Genomic DNA, 22,348 nt, shown 5'->3' on the forward strand with positions numbered 1-22,348 from the left:
TACAAATGACAACCTTTTTGACCAACTTTCCTCCTCCTCTAAATCTCTCCCCATAAATGTTTTCTATGAGTTGAAGCTGCTGACAGAAACAGCACATTTTAGTCAGCATAGTTTGTTCAAATTTGATTTGTAGGAACAACCAATTTGACTCTTCAACGGGAGCTGTTCATTCACAAACCACTAAAAAGACCCGTTTAAAATACTGGCTCTTAAGTTTTTTTGTTGTTTTTTATAAGACCTTTGTCGTTAAATAAACACTGGTGTTCATGTCAAACTATAAGTGTTTAAATGACGCAGCATGAATAATTCTCTTCTAAAATACATCAGGCATGTTGGGAATTGTGTCAAACATTGCTTAATTTTGTCATATGGTTAAATTGAAAAAAAAAAAACATCAATAGCTTCTTTTCATTTAGAACATAATGAAATATATGCATCCAGAATACTCTACACACATTGGCAAGCACACCTGTGTACCTTGGATCTGAAATATTCTGACAAAAGCAATCACATCTATCAGATGGAGCTTGTAATCACTCACGTCTACTCACTCCACCATGCACCTCTCTTCCCTCCTTTACGCCTTCCTCCTGTGTGACTTAGCTTGAGCTAAAGACCCAGCCCTACTGAGCATGATAAATTGCTGCTGCGATTGGCATGACATATTATACACTAACAAGCTGGTATCTGGGGCAAAAAAAATGCCTCAAATGATGTACTTGAATTACTGGAGGACTCGTTTCAGCTTTAAGACCTTGAGCTTTAAGACCTACAGTCTGATCCTAGCCATAATATGTGAGTGGGTTCCCAGTTCCTTTTTAATGACTGCATAATTCTTTTTTTTTTGTTTGTTTGTTTAATATACCGTATTTTTTCAGACTATAAGCCGCACCAGCATATAAACCGCACCAGCAAAAATGAGCAAAAAATAACAAAAATGTTGTCACAATTTTTTCATTGCCCGCTGACAGCAACTGTAAACATATATATATATACACACACACACACACACAGTGGACCCCCGGGTTACTGCATCCCTGGCTTGTGTTTTTTTCACGTTACGATGTGGAATACTGAGTTTTTTCGTCCCCTCTTTAAGGCATTTATTCCACTTTACGATTAACATGAACAACTGTCATGACCTATGGGGTTCGTTGTTTTTGTTGTTTTTCCTCCCTCTTGAGGCGTTTTTAGGTAATTGCTCTTATTTTCTGTTGGCATCAAACTGCCTCTGCTGCAACGCGTCACTACAATGCGGGTCTGCTCTTGGTCGGTTTCTTGACTCCAGACGATACTGGTCTTCCACGAAGATAGTGGTCTGCAATTGGTCGGCGCACAGGGTCACAAAGATGGCGGCCTAAAGACTTGATCTAGTGTGAGAGTGCTTTCAATATTGTATTTATTATGCATTTTATTGCTTATTTAAAACTTGAATTGGTTATCCATGAGTCCCAAGATTGCGAGAGATGTTAAAGACAGAAGTAAGATTATTTATATGGAAACAAAGCTGGAGATAATCAAGACATACGAAGAAAGGTGATGGCAACCTTCTAATGTTCGCCTCGTCCTTAATGTAGCAAATGGTGGATTCATTCACTCCCAAATGGCGGGCCACGGCCGCCTCACTTCTCCCTTCGAGAAGTATCACCTTCTCAGCAATTGTCATCATTTTTTGTTGTCGTTTAGGCTCAGTACAAGTTTTCGAAGGAGCAGCACAGTTGGGAGCTATTGCAAAAGTTCCATGTGTCATGAAAAAAATCCTTGAAGAAAAAATCCGCATAAAGGAGCAGCCTTCCCACCTTCGTGGGAGCAGCATGCTTGGGAGCTATTGCAAAAGTTCAATATGTAATTAAAAAATATCCTTGAAGTCGTGAATCTGCGAAATGGAAAAAAAAATCCACAATGTGGTGAATCCGCGTAATTGAAAATAAATCTGCAATGTGGCGAATCCACAGGTGGAACCGCAAAGTACTGAAAAATTGGCACGGAAAATTGTACCAAAATAGTATAGTGAGAGCTACATATATATATAATATACATGTATACAATCAGAAAACATCATAAATAAAAAAAACATAGAAAGGATTTATTTACCTTTGAGCGGCGCTTGTTATGCCCATATTACTTAGTAAGGGTAGCCTAGGCTAGCTTTGTATTTCTTGATTATGTTCAGCTTCGCTTCCATATATATTATCTTCTTTCTTCTCTCTTTAACATCACTAGCAATCTTGGGACCCATGGCTAACCCAGTCAAGTTTGAATTAAACAGTAAAATGCACTATAAATACGGTTTTGTAACCACTCGCGATAGGACAAAGCTTTACCATTCCGCCATTTTGAAACGAGTGAGGCCGACCAGCATCTCCGTGAGGAGACGCATACCAATAGCAGACCAGCATCGTAGTGACGCATTGCATGGAGACATTGACGGCAACAGAAAATAAGTGCAATTACCCCAAAATACCTGCAAATGGAGACAAAACAACACAAATACAACCAACCCCCTAGGGTCATGACAGTTGTTTTTGTCACAAAGTGGGGAAAATACCTTAAAGAGGGGATGGAAAAACTCAGTATTTCACATTGCAACATGAAAAAAACGTAAGCCAGGGATGATGTAACTCGGGGGTTCACTGTATATACATATATACATGTACATTAAATAAAGTTATTTCGGAAAAAAAAGCATGTTGCTCAACCAGCTAATGTTAGCGTACATCAAAGCTAGACTCATGGTCGCTTTTGTTTTGTTAACAATGGCTGAAGAAGAGCAAAACGGAAAGTGGACCAATGCGACTGTCAGCATTGGCGTCCATGTCAATACAAAAGAATTTATTATTGGAACACGAAGACAAACTCTACAAGCAAGTCATGAAAGTTTTTTCGAGGAAAAAAAGAAGAATGGATTTTGTACTGAAATAACTTGGGGACAGGCGTTTTGGTTGCGTTAATATGTATTTGTCATTTTTTTGTCGTTCATATTCAGTTGTCATGTTTGTTTGGCTTTTGTTGTTGTGGGGTTTTGTTCATGTTTCTGTTCCACTCGCGTCTGCCTTTATTGTCTGCGTTCTCGTTAGTTTGATTTCGTCCACCTGTCTGGTGATACTTTGTCCATCCAATTTTGCCCTCGTTCAGTCCTGCCTCATTTCCTTGTTAAAACGTCCCTTTTGAGCCACATATGTCACAGCTTTCCTGCATTTTTTCGGTCCCCTTCTTTCCTCTTCTCAACTCACCATGCCCTTGACACTTATATTAAATTGCCATTTGTAATTTAGCGTACAATCTTGTTAAAGCTTGCCTGCTCTTCGTGGACTTCATAAAACTTTGTGGACAAATAACTTGAAATTATTATGACATTCTAAGTTTTGGGAGTGCTCACCTCTGAAAACTGTTGGCATGAACTCAAGACAGACTTATGTTGCCTTGCTCGGACATTTGCCTCCCTCATTACTCGCTACTTTATTCCTGCTGCTGTAGCTGAATAACCTTCTGATCTCTACCTCAGAATTACAATTTCAGTCAATTCTTAATAATATTTTGAACACGTTGTCGGCCAAACCTACCAACTTCTTGCAGACTTTCTCATCACTTTTCGCTCCCTGGCGCGTTCACGGAAGTTATATCAGCCAGTCACTCCTATAACTAAAACTAATAAATTACCATATTAATTAGCCATGTGCGCATTGTTTATGTTTGGTGAATAAAGTAGCAATGAAATACTATACTTAGTAGTATGTGGCATGTGCGCTCTGAAGTAAAATTGTTTTTATTAATGAACATTTTAATTGAGCACGGCATATCAATACTGCAGCATGTGCCCTAGTGAAATGTGTCTGGTGACCGGGCTGGTTGGAGCGGAATCCAGACAATGCTTCAAGATAAAACATTGGACATCATGTAATGTATGAGACAAACGACATAGGGAATATTTTATTTTGAAATTACTTTCCAGAAGCTAGTCGTGACGATGTGGTTTTCAACTTGATCATTTATATCTTACGTGCAATACGTGGCTTGAGCAGCATTGAGCAGTCTGGGTGAGAGGGACTCAGTTGACATCAAAACAAACATGGTGGAAGAAGTAATCAAAAATGTTCGTAAGTAGTCATTTTGTTGAAGAAAAAAAGTTGATGGATGATGATTAATATTTTGATGTCAAAAAAACGATGCGCCGGAGGGCTGCACCTTGATTTGAAAGTATGCCCCGCCCAGAAAAAAAAAAAACGCTGGCAAATGAGGGCACAGTGTGTGTGTGTGTGTGTGTGTGTATTTTTTTCACATTTTTTTACAATAACATACAGTATATATCAAACCACAATTAATAATTAAAAAATAAATAAATTTAAAGATCTTATTCATTCTATACAAAATTTAATTTTTTTAAATATATTTTTAAAACTTTTTTATATGGATTCACATATTTTCAGCTCTATTTCATAGTTGTTCCACAAAAAGACACATTGATACACGCAAAAAAAAAAAACCTGCACATTAGCCGCACTGGACTATAAACCACAGGGCTCAAATCATGAGAAAAAGTTGTGGCTTGTAGTCCAAAAAATACAGTAATTGTATTTTTAAGTGACCTATTTCTGATATTAAGCTTTTGTCAACTACACATCAAGCAAACAATAGTAAATCAAGTGGTAAAATTACACTCTGCCTAGGTGTGATTGTAGGTCATCTCTGACTGAACCACTAAATTTGTTTAACTGCTTTCCTCTTGTGCTTTTTCTCATTTCCTGCCTGCTTTACTATTGGATTTTTACTTTTCCTTGTTTATCTGGCTACAGTCCGCTACAGGAGTGCCAGTGCTCCAGTTTTAGGTACTGTATGCTATACCAGAAATTCTTTTTTTAAATGAAGTAACACTTATATTTATCAAGCAAAATCCTGTTTATGTTGTATCTGTGATTTGTGGAAAAGATGTACTCACAGTTCAGAGGCAGATGTTGTTATTAATTTCATAAACTTTGATGGCAAACGATTTAGCCTGAGCAACAATGTCAGGAGGTTCATTACAGAAAATACCACTCTTTCAACAGGGCTTAGCTCAAAAGACAGAGGGAATGCGTGCTCCATCCTTTAAAGATGTGTGTGCTTCATTTTAGATTAAGCATCCGAAGTAAACAAACAAGCATGCAACCTGACATCACACTCGCTCTCTGTACCTCATGTGACATTATCTTTGTGTGAGGCGAGGTTCACACTGCAGGGCTTAATGCTCAAGTCTGATTTTTTTTTTTTTTTTTTTGGTGAGGTCATTCACATTTCCACATTGCTCGGAGCAAGCAAGAGAGACGTTGCTTGCACTGCACAAAATGCCTTGACAAAACAACTCACCTTTCCCGTCTTTAATTTACTCCTTAAATTGAACTACCGGTAATTGAACATTTTCTGGCTCCGCTATAGATATGCTAAGCACGGCTATGACATCATGATGTCCTCAATGCGCATTCAGGACAGTTTGGGGCTGTTTAACATTCAAGCTCAAGTCACCTACAGGTCGAATTTATTTAAAAATGTGAATGACTTCACAAAAAAAATCGAATTTCACAAAAAAATAAATAAAAATCAGAATTGAGCATTAAGCCCTGAAGTGTGAACCTAGCCTTGGTGTGAAAAATAAAAAGTAGCATAAATGCTAGCTAGCCTTAAACACCATTTATGAATCAGTAGGATCATTATTAAAGTATATTCCAGCGCCTCCCTTGTGGTACTCATGTTTTCGGCTGTGAAGATGTTGAAACAGTCAAATTAAGAGCAAACACTGCTTCGTTGCTGCAGGTGTGGCTTCTTTATTTTAGATTGTCCCGTTCTCACATGAACGTCCCTGTGGTAGACAAAGACTTGTGCACCGTGAAATATTGCAGTGTCTGTTGAACAAACACAAACTCTGTCTATCAAGTTAGCAGCATTGCCCCAACATAAGGCTTGATGATTTTTTTTTTCCACAGTATATGCAGGTGAATAATGTCACTTTTTAACTTCTCACTTCTCTTATCACTTTTTATTAACCTGGCAAAGGATCTCCAGGAAAGTATGATCTTTATTATACGGGTGGGTATTGCATAACTAATCTGTGTACCATTATTACTCAAAGAAACATACACATAAGCCTTGCTGTTCATTTCATCATCAACTAGCAAGTGTGTACTTTTGTCGCCATCTTTTAGTCGGTGGCTTGTGCATGTTGTTGATATGACTGCTAAAAGAGTCCATAGTATTGCAGAGGTTTGTGTTGCCAAAGTGGGAACGATTCTTGCTCATTGACTGTAGTTGTGCATGTCCTTTGTGTGAATAGTTGTCTGTTGCAACGAGTGCTGCAATTGAATGGTAACCAAATGAGAGTGTAGGCTCAGGATGGCCCACACTCAGCCAGGATGTTGTCTAGCTACCCCGAACAAAACAAGTGATATGAAATCGATGGATGACTTCCAAAATGTTATATAGGTGATGCGTATTCACAAAATCTCATTTATGTCTCCAAAATCCAAATGGATATATTTCTCTTCTACATTTAAATCCCTTTAAAATCTACAATATCTTCTCTTAAAATTTATTCATAAAAGTAATCTAAACGTGTCATCAGTGTCAAGAAAATGATGACTTTGAGAAGCAATCATAACATTTTTTTAGCACATGATTAAGGGCATTTCAAAACTTATATTATTTTTTTTTAATCTTTTATCCAACTCTCAATTCTCTTTGCTGGTGGGACTGGAAAGGTCATGCACTCGTGTAACTAAACGATTATACATAATGCATGAATGAAAGGATTAAACTAAAAGTAGAGATACATTTTTTGAAGAAAGAAACCATGGAACTAACAATTAGCTTTGGATTATTCATCAATGTTTGGATGACATGTAATATCCTTGGTCCGGCCCTCGTGGACCCAGTTTGGAAACGCCTGACGTTCAGTGTAAAGATTTCCCGGGAGCATTTGCCTTGTTCTTTGATCTTTAATGCTCACTGTGCATATAGTAATTTCCAGAAGACTGCATTATATCTGTTCAACTATTTACTGTATGCCACAAAGATGGATACACAGCTGTGGCGACTAAGCCAGAAGATGGTCTCCTGTTCCATAAAAATGGTTCCTCGTCCTATTCTGCCTTGGCTGCCCACTCACAAGGAGAAGGACTCTGCTTAGCTAATGTGACTGTGTGGCCTTACGGCCTTAACTGGTTCCAAATAGATGATGTGCGCCAGAGTATGAACAGATAGGAAGATGCAGAGCAAGGCAGGTCACAGCGACACAATGACTATATATATATATATATATATATATATATATATATATATATATATATACAGTCGGCCCCCGGCTTACGAGCACCCTGATTTACGAACAATTCGCCTTACGAGCGTGGATCAGAGAGATTTTTGTCCTCCGCTTACGAACAAACCTCTCGCCTTACGAGCAATTCGACATGCCGGCCATTGAGTATGTAGAAATGTTCTCGTTTAATTGCGTCAATAAAATCAACAGTAGCGACATCATCAATCATCAGTAGATACTTGTGGCAGTAATGTGAACGCTATTGGTCTTACAACGTCACACTGACTGTCTCACTCACGGTGTCTAAATATATTACCATTTAAGTGTAGTGTTTGTACAGCTAAAGGGAAAAACAGCTGACATGAAATTAAATGTGCCGATTGCAGGACAAAGAATTGTCATTGGTTTAAATGTGTGTTTTTTTTTTAATTAATTGTCAATACATTCCAACCGTTTAAAAAAAAAGTGCGAATAATTATCAGTCAGTCACGGAGATGCGAATATGCTATTGGTCGATTAAGGTCACCCGGTCTCACTCACGGAGATGCTATTGGCCGGCGTCACACGTCAATCACAGAAATGCCGATATGCTATTGGCCGAACGCCTTTATCTAGCTTGATGGGACAGGATGGAAGGAAGGAGAGAAAATTAGTGAAAAACGGAATGTTGTGAAGACTTTGCAAACTTTATCTGTTAGACATAGCTTCTAAAATTACTAGCAGCGGTAAAGAAAGAAATAAGAGGATGATGTTTTAGTATCTGCGTGATTTGCACCCTGACTGAAAGAGTTACTGTAACACTGTAAGACCAATAGCATATCTATCACGGTGTTAACTTTGAGCATTGGACTCTGCCTCCCTCTGCTTACATCCAGCTCAAGTCTCGTCATTTCAAAGGTAAAAGCTATTTATCCATTGTATTTATTATATAACGCAAGTGTGCAGTAGATTATGTCACTCAAATTTATATGTATACAGTGTGTCGTTTTTACCTATGGCTTCGGCGCGTTGCACGCATTCACGAATTAACATGGGTTTGGATTGCCCGCTATACGAGCAATTCGAGATACGAGCGTAGCCGCTGAACGGATTAAGTTCGTAACCCCGGGGCCCACTGTATATATATATATATATATATATATATATATATATATATATTGCAAAAATCTCTCAAGTGAATACTGTGTGCAGATTATAGTATTCAGGTAAAGAACAAACCACTCAAAGGAGGCACTGGTGCATGTGAAGTGACATAAATCACACAGCAGAATTAATGTTCCTGTTGTTGGCTTTTGTCTTTTAGAAGGTTCAGAGCAGTTAGAAGAGTGTATATTGTCAGACCAGTCCCTTCTGTCCTCTGGAATGGACTCTGGACAGCACTCTCCTATCTCTCCTGAAAACAGGAAAAGTCAAAGAGGCATCAAGAAACTCTGGGGGTTGTAAGTAATAATAGTGAAACAGAATTCTACCACTTTTTTTTTTTTTTTACAAGATGGCTTTGATTTCCTTAGCTTTCTCATCATGTGAATTTCGTTATTTTTTTGGGGGGCGGTTTTGCTCTTTGCAGGATTCGTCGTAGTCAGTCGGGTAGTCCAGTTCAGATACATGACCCTGAGCTTGGCGATTTTAAGAGGGGAGGGCCCAGAACAGCAACTGGACCAAGACAGGCACGTTCAGGGAACATACGGTAGGAAAGACACTCACTTCTATCTTCAAATAGATTTTATTTTTTGTGACAATGTTGTAAGACTTGCCCTTTAAAAAAAAAAAAAAATCAATGGTCAAGCGTGAGCTGTTTATCCTCGCTAGTTTTAACTTCCTCAGACATGTTTTCCTCAATTTTCTCTCACCACTTCTATACAGTAATTCTACCATAGGCTCCAGCTGATCTTATCCAAAAGAGTTATCACTGCACTTAAATGGCCATAATGAGACTTTTCTGTACATGATCACCTTGACAGTGAGAGCACAGTTGGCCACGGTGTTCCTTCACAAATTTCCATTAAAAAAAAAAATCCTCTCATTGGCTCCACTTGGTAGAAGTCACGTTGACGGAAATTGTATTCAACAGCATTCAAAGGTTTTAGACACAAATAATAAAAGCGAACATATCTACCTTATAGAATAAATCACTTTGTGGCACTTTCTACAAGATTAGTATATGTTTGTGTTATCCTGGTGGCCATTAAGAAGCACTCCCACAATGCTTAGCCCGCTGTATTTACTGTATGTCTGTTTGTCTGTTTTATTCTTGGACACACATTCTTTAAGAGCATATAATAGTAGACTTTTCAAATGAAATCTTGTTTCTTCAATTTGAATAACAGAGAACTGAAGATGCATTTTTCTAAGTGGAACACAGAGCAAGTGATTGAATGGCTTGAGGACATTGGACTTGGCCAGTATGTCACCATGGCTCAACAGTGGGTCAGCAATGGTCAAACTCTACTGTCTGCGACCCCACAAGACCTAGAAAAGGTACAAATGCGCACCCACACAATGCGCACATGCACATTACACACACGGACAAGCAAAATTGTTGAAACTCATCTGTTAAAGAATGAAAAGCCCTATGTAGTCACAGAAATAGCTTGAAACCGGCAAAAGTTAAAAGATGACAAGTAGTCCAATTAGTGTTTGGTGACGTGATATGCACCACCCTAAACATGAATCAGAGCTTCCTCTAATTCACAGGTGTCAAACTCAAGGCCCGGGGGCCAAATCCGGCCCGCCACGTCATTTTATGTGGCCCGCAAAAGCAAATCATGTAAGTTTCCATGACCCCTGCTAAACTCTGTTCCAAAACTTTAGCTTGTCGTGTATAATGAAAAATAAAGTTGAGATTTTTTTGGTTTGTTCTGTTACAGTAATGTAAACGATAAATGAACAAACTAGGCTGCTTTACTTCTGATTTCAAAACAACTAAGCCATCAATTTGTTGTGTACAGTAATAATACTATGAGACAATTTAACTTGGTTTCCTCAACATATCGGCCCAATGAAGGAAGTTCTTGCTACATAATGGCCCGCGACAAAAATGAGTTTGACACCTCTGCTCTAATTTCTCTCAACTCCCTCATTTGCTTCCATAGGAGAAAGTTGTTTCTGGATGGAATCCAAATAATTGACAAACATGTCCAAACTAAAGACTGTAAAGCCATCTCCACATGACAAAAACCTAGTTAAAAACACAAAAAAAAGTTTGCACTCTCCAATGTTGATCCGAACAGTGTTATTTGAAATTTGAAAATAAAAGCCCTCTAGTGCTGAAAGCTGCGTCTGTCCGGTCGTCTTTCTGGCATAAGTTTTAAGATGCTTCAATGCTGAAAATGAGCATTCTGCTGGTACCTCCAAACATTTTTGAAAGTACTGTAACTTTTAAGTGCCCAGCAGATATTTGGTGTTTCATTACTGCTTTTATGAAACAATTCAATTTGAAAAGCCCAGTATGACTCCCATCATCAAACCGATCAGATGCAAGCAACAGGTATTCCTAGCAATATTGTTTGCAGCATTTCTCAGAAGCTGTTAGCCACAGGTAACGTTGATAGTTGTCTCTATAAAAAAAAAACGGACAAAACCTTTTCCCTGCTGGGACAGACTAGCTCTCACAGGGGTTGGCCAACCTATGCTCACCATGTCCAGTTTTGGTTTGGAAGGTCCATCATGAAAATGGTGTGCTACGTACAGCTTCAACCAATTCCATCTCTTCTCTTTCTGCCATTATGACACTTTCGGACTCCCGAGAGAGCTTATCCAATCAGAGGACACATACGTGTTGATTTCTACATAGGGGTACCTAGCTGGCTTTGAGGTCGCAGTCTCGCGAGGTGATTGGTCAGAGTGCTGTAAAATGAACGGGCTTTTGTCCATTCACTTGGAGCATTCTTAAAGGCTCTGGCAGATTTTATGTAACCTGAGAAATTTTAAATTGAAAAAACTCTAGTATAATATATAGATCTGAAAGGACTGCAAAAAAGCAGATATAATTTGTCTGAGAACGGAACAGAGAGAATAATTTCTTTAAAAATATTTATGAATATTTTACTTTTGTATGTTTAGGCCAATGTAAAAGGCCTTGCTGCCCTCAGGGCTCACCACTGTGTAAATGGTCTCAAAAAAAAACAAAAAAGCCTCCAAAGAAAGTAAAGATGAACTCCTAGTTCAAGATACAACAGTGTAAGATTGCACCAGCTGTAATAGGGGACCACCAAGGACGACACTACCGTTTACTTTTGTCTTCAAAATAAATAAAAAGTGACAATCACCAGTCTTCTGAATTATCAGCTCATTAGCTGTCAGACGCATCTTCTGCATAGCATGTTAATTGTTTTTAGTTGTACCTGTCTCTTCCTTGTTGTCGTTTGTCTGTTCACTTTACATTTAGTAACACCTGTCTCTGATTTTCAGCCTGCCCTTTAGTTCTGCCTTCAACGGTGTCACGCCATCTTCCTCACACCTCCTTACACTCCGTCTACTCTCTCTCTTTTATCATGATCGTGTTAATTCCCCCTTTGCAGGTGCAGGTTTTATTGTGTTAATGTAGGTCTGACAAAAAAAATTAAATGCATTCCGTCTTTTCCTGTCTCTAGGAAATGGGAATGAAAAATCCATTGCACAGGAAGAAACTCCATTTAGCCATCAAGACGCTTAATAGCAAGCAGCACGAGAAATCCGCAGAGCTTGATTATGTCTGGGTCAATCGTATGTACAGAACACCCGAGGTCTATTTTCCCTTGTGAAAATAAGACATGAAAATTAATATGAAATTGTCATGTTCCATAGGCTGGCTAGATGACATCGGCCTTCCGCAATATAAAGACCAATTTAATGAAGGAAGAGTGGATGGGCAGATGTTACAGTACCTTACTGTGGTAAGTGTTATGAAGACAGTATAATCAGCATAATATTCATGTGAAGATCTTTCCATCTCTTTTTGTCTCAGAATGACCTGTTATTCTTAAAAGTGACCAGCCAGCTGCATCACCTCAGCATCAAGTGTGCTATTCATGTTCTTCATGTAAACAAGTTCAATCCTTACTGCCTCAAGCGCAGGCCAGGCACTGAGGTCAGTAAGAAATATTTATATGTATTCTGTTTCCAATAAGCAATCATGGATGAGTCAGAAATGAAAGCTGGGCAATTAATCAAAATGTAATTATTGACAACATTAAAATTAGGGAAAATGTTAAATTTGCAAAACGGTGTTGTGTGTTTGCAAGTTACCGATGTTGAGGAACTAACCTGCGGAGGTGGGCACTTTGTCAGCACCGACTGCCTACTAAAATCCAACCAGAGGGTTGTGACCAAAGCTGGGGGAGGCGACGGAAGTTGGCGGGGTAGCGGAAGGTGCCGACGGACCGCAGATTACAATTTTTAGTGTGAAAAAAAATGGCGTACTGACGATGAAGTAAGGGGACGACTGACGAATGTCGGAGCAGCAAAAAAATGTAATTTGCCCACCTTCTGCTAACCAGAATGCACCATGTTGCATGTGCAGAGAGCGCATTCAAGTTCATGATTAGATATTAAACGATGATCACTCGTGGGCGATAGTATTGCAAGCACGGATCATTGTGTTGTAATGTATTTAAAAAAAAAAAAAAAAAAAAAGTCCTTAACGTCAGAAATGAATGGGCACTAGGCTTGGATGGTAGTTTTCGGTATTTGAATTTTAGTAGTTAAATAAAGCTCTGAGCTGTGATTGAGACCCATAACCTTTGCATGTGAGACAGAATTAATAACCACATGCAGAACTGAGTGGTGTTCAAGTACATGATATCTATGTTTATGTTTTTGTGTGCGGTTCAGAACCAATTCACTCCCAGTGAGGTGGTCCAATCATCGAGTCATGGAGTGGCTGAGATCTGTGGACCTAGCAGAATACGCCCCAAACTTAAGAGGCAGCGGGGTTCACGGAGGACTAATAGTGAGTATGCTCACGCGTGAAAGTGTGGCCAAGTTTGAGGAATGAACTTAAGTGTCCGTCCGGTGCCGCATTTGTAATAGATGCTGGAGCCTCGATTTAATGCGGACTCGCTGGCCATGCTGCTTAACATCCCTCCTCAGAAGACACTGCTGCGACGTCATTTAACCACCAATTTCGTCAACCTGGTGGGAGCACAAGCCCAGCAGGAGAAAAGAGAGTACGCAGAGGCAGTGAGCTACACGCCGCTCAGCATCACTGCCAAAGTCAAGGTGAGACCATTACTGGGAAGGGACGAAAGACGACGTCACAATAAATGTCAGAGGAACCCACTCCTCTCTACTTATACGTGGGAGGGAAAGCACCTTTATCTGCGTGAGTCCTCGTTGCGTCAGCTCAGTTTAAGCTCTGCGTATTTGCAGTGTGATGATAAAGCGAGGCCGGAACTTTGCTGCTTCTCCTCACAGCTTCAAGGATCAGCCGCAATCCTGTTCACTGACGTAACGAAACAGGCGCACGCAACTGCTGCTTGTGATTGTCCTTTGCATGACTTTACACTTTGTTTACCGTATAACCTCAACTGCTGTGTTGAAAAAGTATGGATTTTTAATAGGATACAGTATAATGTACTTTATGTGGAATCGATGTGGCTGGGGTCACTTTCTGCCACTATGAAGGAAGTATTGGGTGAATTTTAATGGTCGTGCCAAGAAAGCATTACTAAATGAAGGGAAGCGTACAAGGCAAAATAAAATCAAAATAAATAGCTCGGTGGTAGAGTGGTCGTCTCCCAGCCGAGAGGCTGCGTGTTCCATCCGCCGACCGTGTCGAAATGTCCTTGAGCAAGACACTGAACTCCTAATTGCTCCTGATGCTGCGTCATCAGTAGGCGAATGACTAGAAGCTTAGAGTACCCGAGGTAGAAAAGCGCTACATAAGTGAAAGTCCATTTAACCCCTCCCATTTCCATGCATGTGAAGGTGGGTAAAGGATTTTTTTTTCTGTACTTTACATATTCAAGACAAATATTACTGCAGTACACATATTTTCTAATATCTTAAATTATTAAACCTTATACAGTAACTGTACTGTCATGCCTTCTGGTTTCCATGTCTTGCCTGTACATACATAGTCAGGATCACAGTGAGCCACGGTTGTTCGGCCGTCTAACTAGAGTCAAACAAGTAGCTGACCATTAAAAAGCAGGTTTACGCTTGAAATTCTAATTTATTACAAAAGGTAGGACGACCCCAAAACTTTCTGTCCTCCTTGCAGCATCTCTTTCAGCCGCTAGTGTGTGATTGACTCAGAGAATTTCTTCCGCAATGACACTCACACAAAAAAAAAGTAGTACTGTTCTCACCTGACTGGCCAGTCAATAAGCTCAAGCGGCACTCCTAAAAGACCCCAACTGCATACTCAACCGTTTTAAAAACTCATTCCTCCCTGTCTCTGTGAAGCCACTGAATAATGCTGTTATAGGCCATAGATAGTTTGCAATCATTTCTATTTATTCCGGTGGCTTTTAGCATGTGTTTTTTTTACATGTTTTTAGCATACAGTGCAATCTTTTTACTTGGTTTTAGTATGCTTTTACATGTTGTTAGCATTTGTTTTTATTATGTGTCAGGGTAGCCTGCTTGTGCACTATTTATGTCCATGGGATATGTGTAAGACTGAGGTGCAAATTTTTGTTTGTGTATATTGTTTGCTGTCTTAGTGTGTTTTTTTCTCATGTTTGCTGCAGCTGCTGAGTCCAAGACAAATTTCCCCAAGAGGGACACATCGTACCGTATCGTACATGTGATTGGCTCTTGGCATGACGATGGACCAATGAAGGCAGGAGTTGTAACCCACTTCCCCTAAGAAGTTGAAATACACTCCTCATTGGTGCCCTCGTCTTGGAGGAGTGCCCCTTGAGCTAATTGACAGGTTGCCTGGCCAGTCAGTTGAGAGCACAACTATTTTTTTTTTTTGGTCATTGCAGAGGAAGTCCTCTAAGTCAATCACACGCGAGAGGTTGAAAGACATCAGGAAAGAGGAAAGAAAGCTTTGGGGTCTTCTTACCTGTTGTATTAAATTGACACTCACACACAAGGATAAACTCTGCTTTGTAATCATGTTTTCTCAGTTACTTGCTTCACTCGGGTTAGACGTCTGAGCGCCTGAGCGACTTTTTCATGAAATAAAAAAAATCCGGATTGCACTGAGGTTGCTATAGGAGAGGCGCAAAGAAGCGAGGGATCACTGTACTATATATTTTTCTCAAGCAAAATATTCTATGTCTTTTTTTTCCCTGCAGCCCAAAAAGTTGGGCTTCTCTAACTTGACACATTTGCGGAGAAGGCGGCCAGATGAATCCACCGACTACGTTTGCCCTGTGGAGTCAACCAGGCCTCTTGAGGGCCATTCACCTGTGAACGGCACCCAGGTGCATCACTACAGCAACAATATGAGAGGCCTAAGCCCCATCCTGGACAGAGAGCACGAGCACTCCAGGCACCAGGTAGGGTCCAAGGGCAAACAATGTCATTTCTCCAAATCATCTTATGCATGCCAAAACGTGGACATTGTCCTTCAGCCAATCACTGCTGCTGTTGCTTCCTTTGCTTGCAGCCCTCTGTACCTCAGCCCGCATCCCACCCCCATCCCGTGCTCCTCAACCCAGCCAATCAGTGTGACCCAGTGCCTTGATAGGTGAAGACATTTCTGTGATGTCCAATAAAGCTGCCTCCAATCACAGTTGTTTGTCACGGATCTAGTGCACTTTGTGTATTATCGGTCAGGTTCCTCACAAACCCAACCTCAGCCTTATTTCCCGCGGACAATGTAAAAGGCCATATTCATAGTATTAAGCGGTTTGCCTAACCATTGTGATGCGTTTATATATTTGTGTGTATTCACTTGATCACCATTTCTACTTATTTTCCAACTTGATTACGGTTCTACCACACGCTTGAAATGAACTCGTGACATTGTTAGAGAATTGTATTTATTATTTATGTACTTGCAGAGCCAAACATGAAACATTGATTGCTTTGGAAACAGAGAAGCTGAGTTTGTATGTAAAGTATTCTTATTTTACAGTAGTAAACATTTTATACTAAATTTATTAATGCCTCAGATCATTATTTGTCAAAATTAGAAAAAAGGTTGAAATAAACAAATAATGTGCATTTATGTGTGGGGGTGTGTGTCTGAGCACTCGCACTCTTGTGTTTAATTATTTCACCCTTGGGCTCTAACATCACACAGGAAATTATTTTTTCAAATGTTTAAATGCTTTCTAAATGTCAATTACGTACATTAAAATTCCTTCCAATACCTATGATTTTATGACTACTTTCTTGGAAATATAGTGAATATTAATAACAAAGTACAGTACTAACTTTTTACTGCTGAAATTGCTACATAAGTAATGTATTCCTTTGTTTCCACACAATGCCACATTATAGACGGCAAAAAACACAGGGTTGTTTTTCTAATTGATTCATTGGGTAGCTGAGAATTTTGGTTACTTTTTAAGAGAGTGAAACTAAATATAAAATAGACTCAGTCCAAGAATAAATTCCCTTAATATTGGAAAATTTAGCAATACATTTTCAATTCCAAGTAAAAGAATGAAGCAATGTGTTTGTGGTAATCATTTATTAAAGTACTTTACAGGTCCTTGGCAGTTTTGTCATAAGATCCTTACAATAATATTTTTTTGAAATTCATGTAGTAAATACATGTACAGTATAGTGTAAATCTTCACTGTTAAATACAACTATTTGTGCATCATAAATTCCTTTGAATTTTCTGGAATTTCAATTCTACTTCTGCTTGAATTTCAATTGACATTGTGCCTCCTGTTGTCTGTCTGCCACTCCCATTCGAATTCAAGAATTGAAGTGGAACGTGGGAGTCATTCTAAATTCAGTGTTGAATTTTGTACAGCCTGTTGAATAACAGACTAAGCCTGCTGAAGAATTTGGTCTGCTGTATGTGTAACACAATACGGGGTCCGTGTCTTTGAAGCTTCAGATTAAAAAATAAAAGACTGTTTCAGTCTAATTTACTGATTTCATATACTACAAATATAAATTTCATATGCTACACTACGTTGGCGTAGTTTTATCTAGAAGAAAAATGGCGGCATCCTGTTAGGCAGGCGCAACCTATGCAGTATAATTTGAGATTACTGGACCGTCAATTATATTAAAAAATAATAAAAATGTTGATGTAATAGAACACATGTTTTTGCATATTATTGAAATTAGTAATGCATCTTTGTATTGATGTACGTATGTTATATTGGGGTTTTTAAATTGATTTTTTTTTTTGCTCACGTCATCAATAAATCTGCATCGCCCCTTTAAACCAGTGCATTACAATTATATTTTGCAAAGCCCCACCCAGGAGAGAAATCAATTTGCCCCACCCCACTTGCCACATCAACCATCCTTATCTATAAACATAAGAATACCTAACATTTTTAACATTGACACAAGGATAATATATGTCATTAATTGAGGGTGTGGAAATTCAAAATGCCTGAAAAGGAGTTGAAAATCCCTATTTTACAATTACACTTCACATGGCAAAAAGATATTATTTTCCCTCCTAAGCATTTTAGCAATATCAGCAAGTATCGCTTTCATATGTGAATGTATCATGCAGAGCCTCAGCTTTTGTAATTCAGCATGAAAAGTGCTCTCCTTCAGATTGGAAGAGTAAAAGGGTCAAAAACATCAGATGTGCATAAAAATCATTCAATGAAGTGCTCTGCCCCACAATTGTTGACCTCAGCAACTCACGTCATCTCTTAATCCTCTATGCTAAGCCTCAACATTAAATTGGCTGACCAGGCTGATATATGCACAACCTGAAAAACCTGAAAATAAAACAAATAAATACATAAACAGTTCATTACAGTATAATTCAACTGTTTGTTTGTGCCGGCACATGTGTGTGCGTGTGTGTTGCAGATGGGGATTACAACCATGTTGCAAATTGAAGCACTTTCTGAAAGCATCAACAACATGACGGTAAGCAGCAACATATCAGTAAGTTTCTTTACAAGGAAAAAGCCAAACAAGCACAAAGGAAATAGCAAGAATGATCAGAGCTATTATGCATGCTGGCAGTATGTGAAACCTCAGTACTGTAGTGCAAAGTCGAGCTCCGTTTAGTGAGCATCAATTAATTTGTATTTTGCATTTTCTTGTGAGGAAAAAAAAAAAAAAAAAAAAAAAAAAATATATATATATATATATATATATATATATATATATATATATATATATATACAGTGGGCCCCCGTGTTACGAACTTAATCCGCTCGTAACTCGAACTGCTCGTATGACGGGCAATCCAAACCTATGTTAATTAGTGAATGCGTGCAACGCGTGCAAAAACCTTTGGTAAAAACATCACGACTTTATACACATATTAAAAATGAGTAACATAATCTACTGTGCAGTTAAATTAAATAACATATACAAAGGAAAAATGACATTTACCTTTGGGGCGACGTGACTTGAGCTGGGTGGAGGCGGAGGGGAGCAGAGACCAACCCGCAGAATTTATTGATTTATTTTCTTAAACCGGAACTTTTCTCAAACTAGAACATATCACCGGCGATTTCCTTCTCTTTAATCCATAATGGAAGAAGCCTCTCAATTTTGTTGTCGATCGAGGTCCTTCCCCCGGCAAGGAAAGTCTTGCCCTTAGAAGATTGCCGAGCGGTTAAGTCCATACTCACGAGCAAGGTTAACCATGCGACTGTATATATATATATATATATATATATATATATATATATATATATATATATATATATATATACAATGTATATATAAAATCAGTGTCAGTCCGCGCATTTAGGCCTTCAGTGATTGGACCCCTCATGCCCACACGAACGCAATACTGGGCTATGCAGGCCCTTTTTCACAGCATTTAAACATCAATAATGATTGGTAATGAGGCAGATTAGTGTGTGAGGGATTTGTTCAGGATCTGGATGACCTGTGGGTAGAAGCTGTTTACCAGCCTGGCAGTCCTGGCCCTCAAGCTCCTGTAGGGTCTGCCTGATGGTAGCAGTTCAAACAAGTTGTGTTATGCGTGAGTATTGTCCCTGATGAGGTTATGTGTCCTCCGCAGAACCCTGGTGTGGTAAATGTCTTGCAGTGAGGGGAAGGCTGTTCCACAGTTGCACAGTGAGGTCTTGATCACACGCTGGAGAGCCTTCCTGTCTTTTGCTGTACAATTGCCATACCAGACTGTGATTGACGAGGAGAGAACACTTTGGATTGTACGCCTGTAGAAGTTGTTGAGAATCTTTGCTGGCATGCCAAATTTCTTCAATCTCCTCAGAAAGTACAGTATCTGTTGGGACTTCTTGATGATGTGTCGAGTGTTCTGGGACTAGGTGACATCCTTGCTGATGTAGGTGTGGAAGAATCTCTCCACTTCTGTCCCATTGATGAATAGTGGTGATTTGTGTGGCGCCCGCTGCCGCCTTGGGTCTATGATCAGTTCTTTGAAGCCAAATCAGCATTTGCAGGCCAGATGTGGTGGGCAAGATCTCGCCCCTGGACCTTGAATTTGTCACCTGTGACTTGTTTGATTCAAACTCGACACAGATTTCATATCTCATTGTATTTATGTTATGCTAAAATAACTACATTGACAGCACACAAAGTACCAAAAATGGTCAATTATTATTTCAAGATGGCAACTGTTTAGATGTTTAAAGGCCATCCCGCCTTGCTTTTGCCTCCAGTACCTGCTTAGCCAAGATGAGATGCAGAAGGAGCTTCGGCAGTCTCAAACAGCGCTGGTTTGAAGCATCTTCAGGTGACGCTGAGTGCCGTGGACTCGCCTAACCACACAGCTTCTACAGCAACAAGCCACCACGGTCAAAGCAGATTGGCGCCCCAATACCATCTGTCGTCATAAGCAGACTTCAAATCATTTTCATCTGCATGGGCAGGGTCAGTGCGAGAGCACACCATAAGCAAAAGATGCTTCGAAATGCATCAATGAAGGAAAATCATTTTCTGCAATTGACCCAAAAAGCAAAAAAATACCATTATTACTCAAAGCGAGAAAGCACAGTGGATGACAGAACTATGAGGAAAGGAAACCGAACATCTCTTTATACTTCTGGGCACTTGACACATACAACTTTAGGCTTAGACTAATGCTAGTGCTTAAAAAAATAATGCCGCTTTTCTTGTGATAGCAATTTACCCACAAGTTTTAAAGTCATAAATAAAACAAAGGCTATCTCAAGCAAACATACAGTATGACAATTTATGAAAAAACACATTAACACATACACCAAAGGCTACTATTTTTTGTTGTGATATAGCTTAGCCAAGGGCTAGGTGGGACTTTGCAAAAAATCATTGAGAAGCAGATTGCTGACAGATTTGGCTAAAAGCAAAAATGACTATGACTTACTTGAATGACTTACGGTTAAGTAAGGTTATCGGACTGCAGGGCTTATTATTTCTTACTGAAATTGTCAACTTCTGCCTTGCCTTCTCGAGTCCATTCTGTGATGACCGCGAGATACCGAGTTGGAGCACCAGTTCCTGATGTTTGAAGTATGGCGCATGAGCAAAATCACACAATCTAAATAAAAATTCTTTGGACAAAATGAAACTCTTATATTTGGTGAGTTGATCAATGTGAAAAAATAAAGGAATAAAAATAAGAAAGATTACAACAAACTAATATATTTAAACAGTTCGGATTAAAAGAAAAACAATGACAGTTGTACCTTTTTACATGTATATTAGATCTATGCCTTTTGACTTATTTGAGCTTCCCTACCAAGTCTTAGTGTGCTCAGTGGAGAACATTCTTGCCTTTCTGATGAGGTTTTGTGTCTGGGTTGAATGCAATTTACTGTGCTGTCTTGCTAAGGTAAAGTGGACACAAAACAATTGGCTGGTCTCAGGAGGATATATTTTGTTTAATAAAACAAAGTGACGTTATAATTAGTTACAAATTTGGTTTTAGCAAATCGCTGCCAGAAAACTCACATTCAAATTTAGCTCATTTAATCTTTACTCATAAATGGCTAGCATTGTGTACATAATTTTTTTTTCCAAAATAATTGCTCAACGGAACGTGTCGAAAATGGCTTGCTGCCTTTGACGATTCACTGGTAATGCGTCAAAAAACATGCAGTTTTTTGTTTGCTTCTTTCCTGAAAAGTGAAGGTTAGGTAGGTGTGCTTGTCGAGCAATATCATGAATACATTTTGAGAGAGACTGGTTACATTTTTCACACAGATTGTTAAGTGCAATTCATGTCTTGTGTATTTTTGGACCTCATGTTGTGAAAAGCACTAAAATATCTAGATACCTTAATTATTTTAACTTCCTATTTTAAAATACAAATGTGTATGATGATATGATGTATGGAAAATAAATCTGTTTCTGTTTTTCTTGATTCTTTCCTATGATTATTTTGAAAATCGAAATATATATATATAAATTCTCCATATTATGCCAGGGGACACCCTGGACTGGTTGCCGGCTAATCGAACGATATTCACAAATGAATTGAACATGTATACCCAGTTCTACTATAATGATGTGTAGGTGAAATTTCACCATTTTTGCTGCAGAATATGCAAAACATAACATTCCAATTTCCCAGCTGAATATGTCTCAAAGATTTGTGGAGGAAATGGCACCATTCTTTCGAGATTCCTTTAATTCAAAATGCAGGTGGCAACTGACATTTTTGCATGGCTTAAATGTCTAAAAATCACTACAAAACATCCGCCAGCTCCCCCAATGCAGAAAAAAACATCTGGATGGGGGAGCAGTTGTAGCAAGCTTTGAAAAATCCAAGCAAAATTAATCATTTCAAAATACAGTGAACTTCCTCGACAACAAAACCTGCATGTGCAAAAATATGTTCTAGTGTAAAAAAAATCTTTAAGCATTGAAGCTTTTCCCTCTTTCTTACTTCCCCCTACAAGGAAAAAAAAAAACCTGTTGCATAATACGAAATATTTTTTTTCTGCATTTGCATTGCACTGAAATTCACAACGGCAAAGACAAGCCTGCATCAAAAGTCTAACTTGGTTAATACTTGACATGCCGTACACGTTTTGCAGCACTTTATCCTCG

General features: G+C 39.0%; 1 protein-coding gene across 1 annotated transcript in view; it reads left to right on the forward strand.

The window, feature by feature from the left end:
• LOC148421872 (liprin-beta-2-like) overlaps positions 1 to 16,542 on the forward strand; it is a 69,649-nt gene extending 53,107 nt beyond the window's left edge. The window contains 13 exon segments of the mRNA XM_088416407.1: positions 4,794 to 4,826; positions 6,028 to 6,060; positions 8,589 to 8,724; positions 8,853 to 8,972; positions 9,613 to 9,763; positions 11,878 to 11,989; positions 12,071 to 12,159; positions 12,231 to 12,353; positions 13,097 to 13,116; positions 13,118 to 13,214; positions 13,295 to 13,483; positions 15,514 to 15,717; positions 15,828 to 16,542. Coding sequence (XP_088272533.1) covers positions 4,794 to 4,826; positions 6,028 to 6,060; positions 8,589 to 8,724; positions 8,853 to 8,972; positions 9,613 to 9,763; positions 11,878 to 11,989; positions 12,071 to 12,159; positions 12,231 to 12,353; positions 13,097 to 13,116; positions 13,118 to 13,214; positions 13,295 to 13,483; positions 15,514 to 15,717; positions 15,828 to 15,905 — 1,385 coding nt within the window. The 3' untranslated portion in view covers positions 15,906 to 16,542.
• Positions 16,543 to 22,348: the final 5,806 nt, after the last annotated feature.

The sequence above is a fragment of the Hippichthys cyanospilos genome, chromosome 6, assembly GCF_059441005.1.
Source record: "Hippichthys cyanospilos isolate Australia breed blue-spotted pipefish chromosome 6, RoL_Hcya_1.0, whole genome shotgun sequence".
Classification (NCBI taxonomy): domain Eukaryota; kingdom Metazoa; phylum Chordata; class Actinopteri; order Syngnathiformes; family Syngnathidae; genus Hippichthys; species Hippichthys cyanospilos.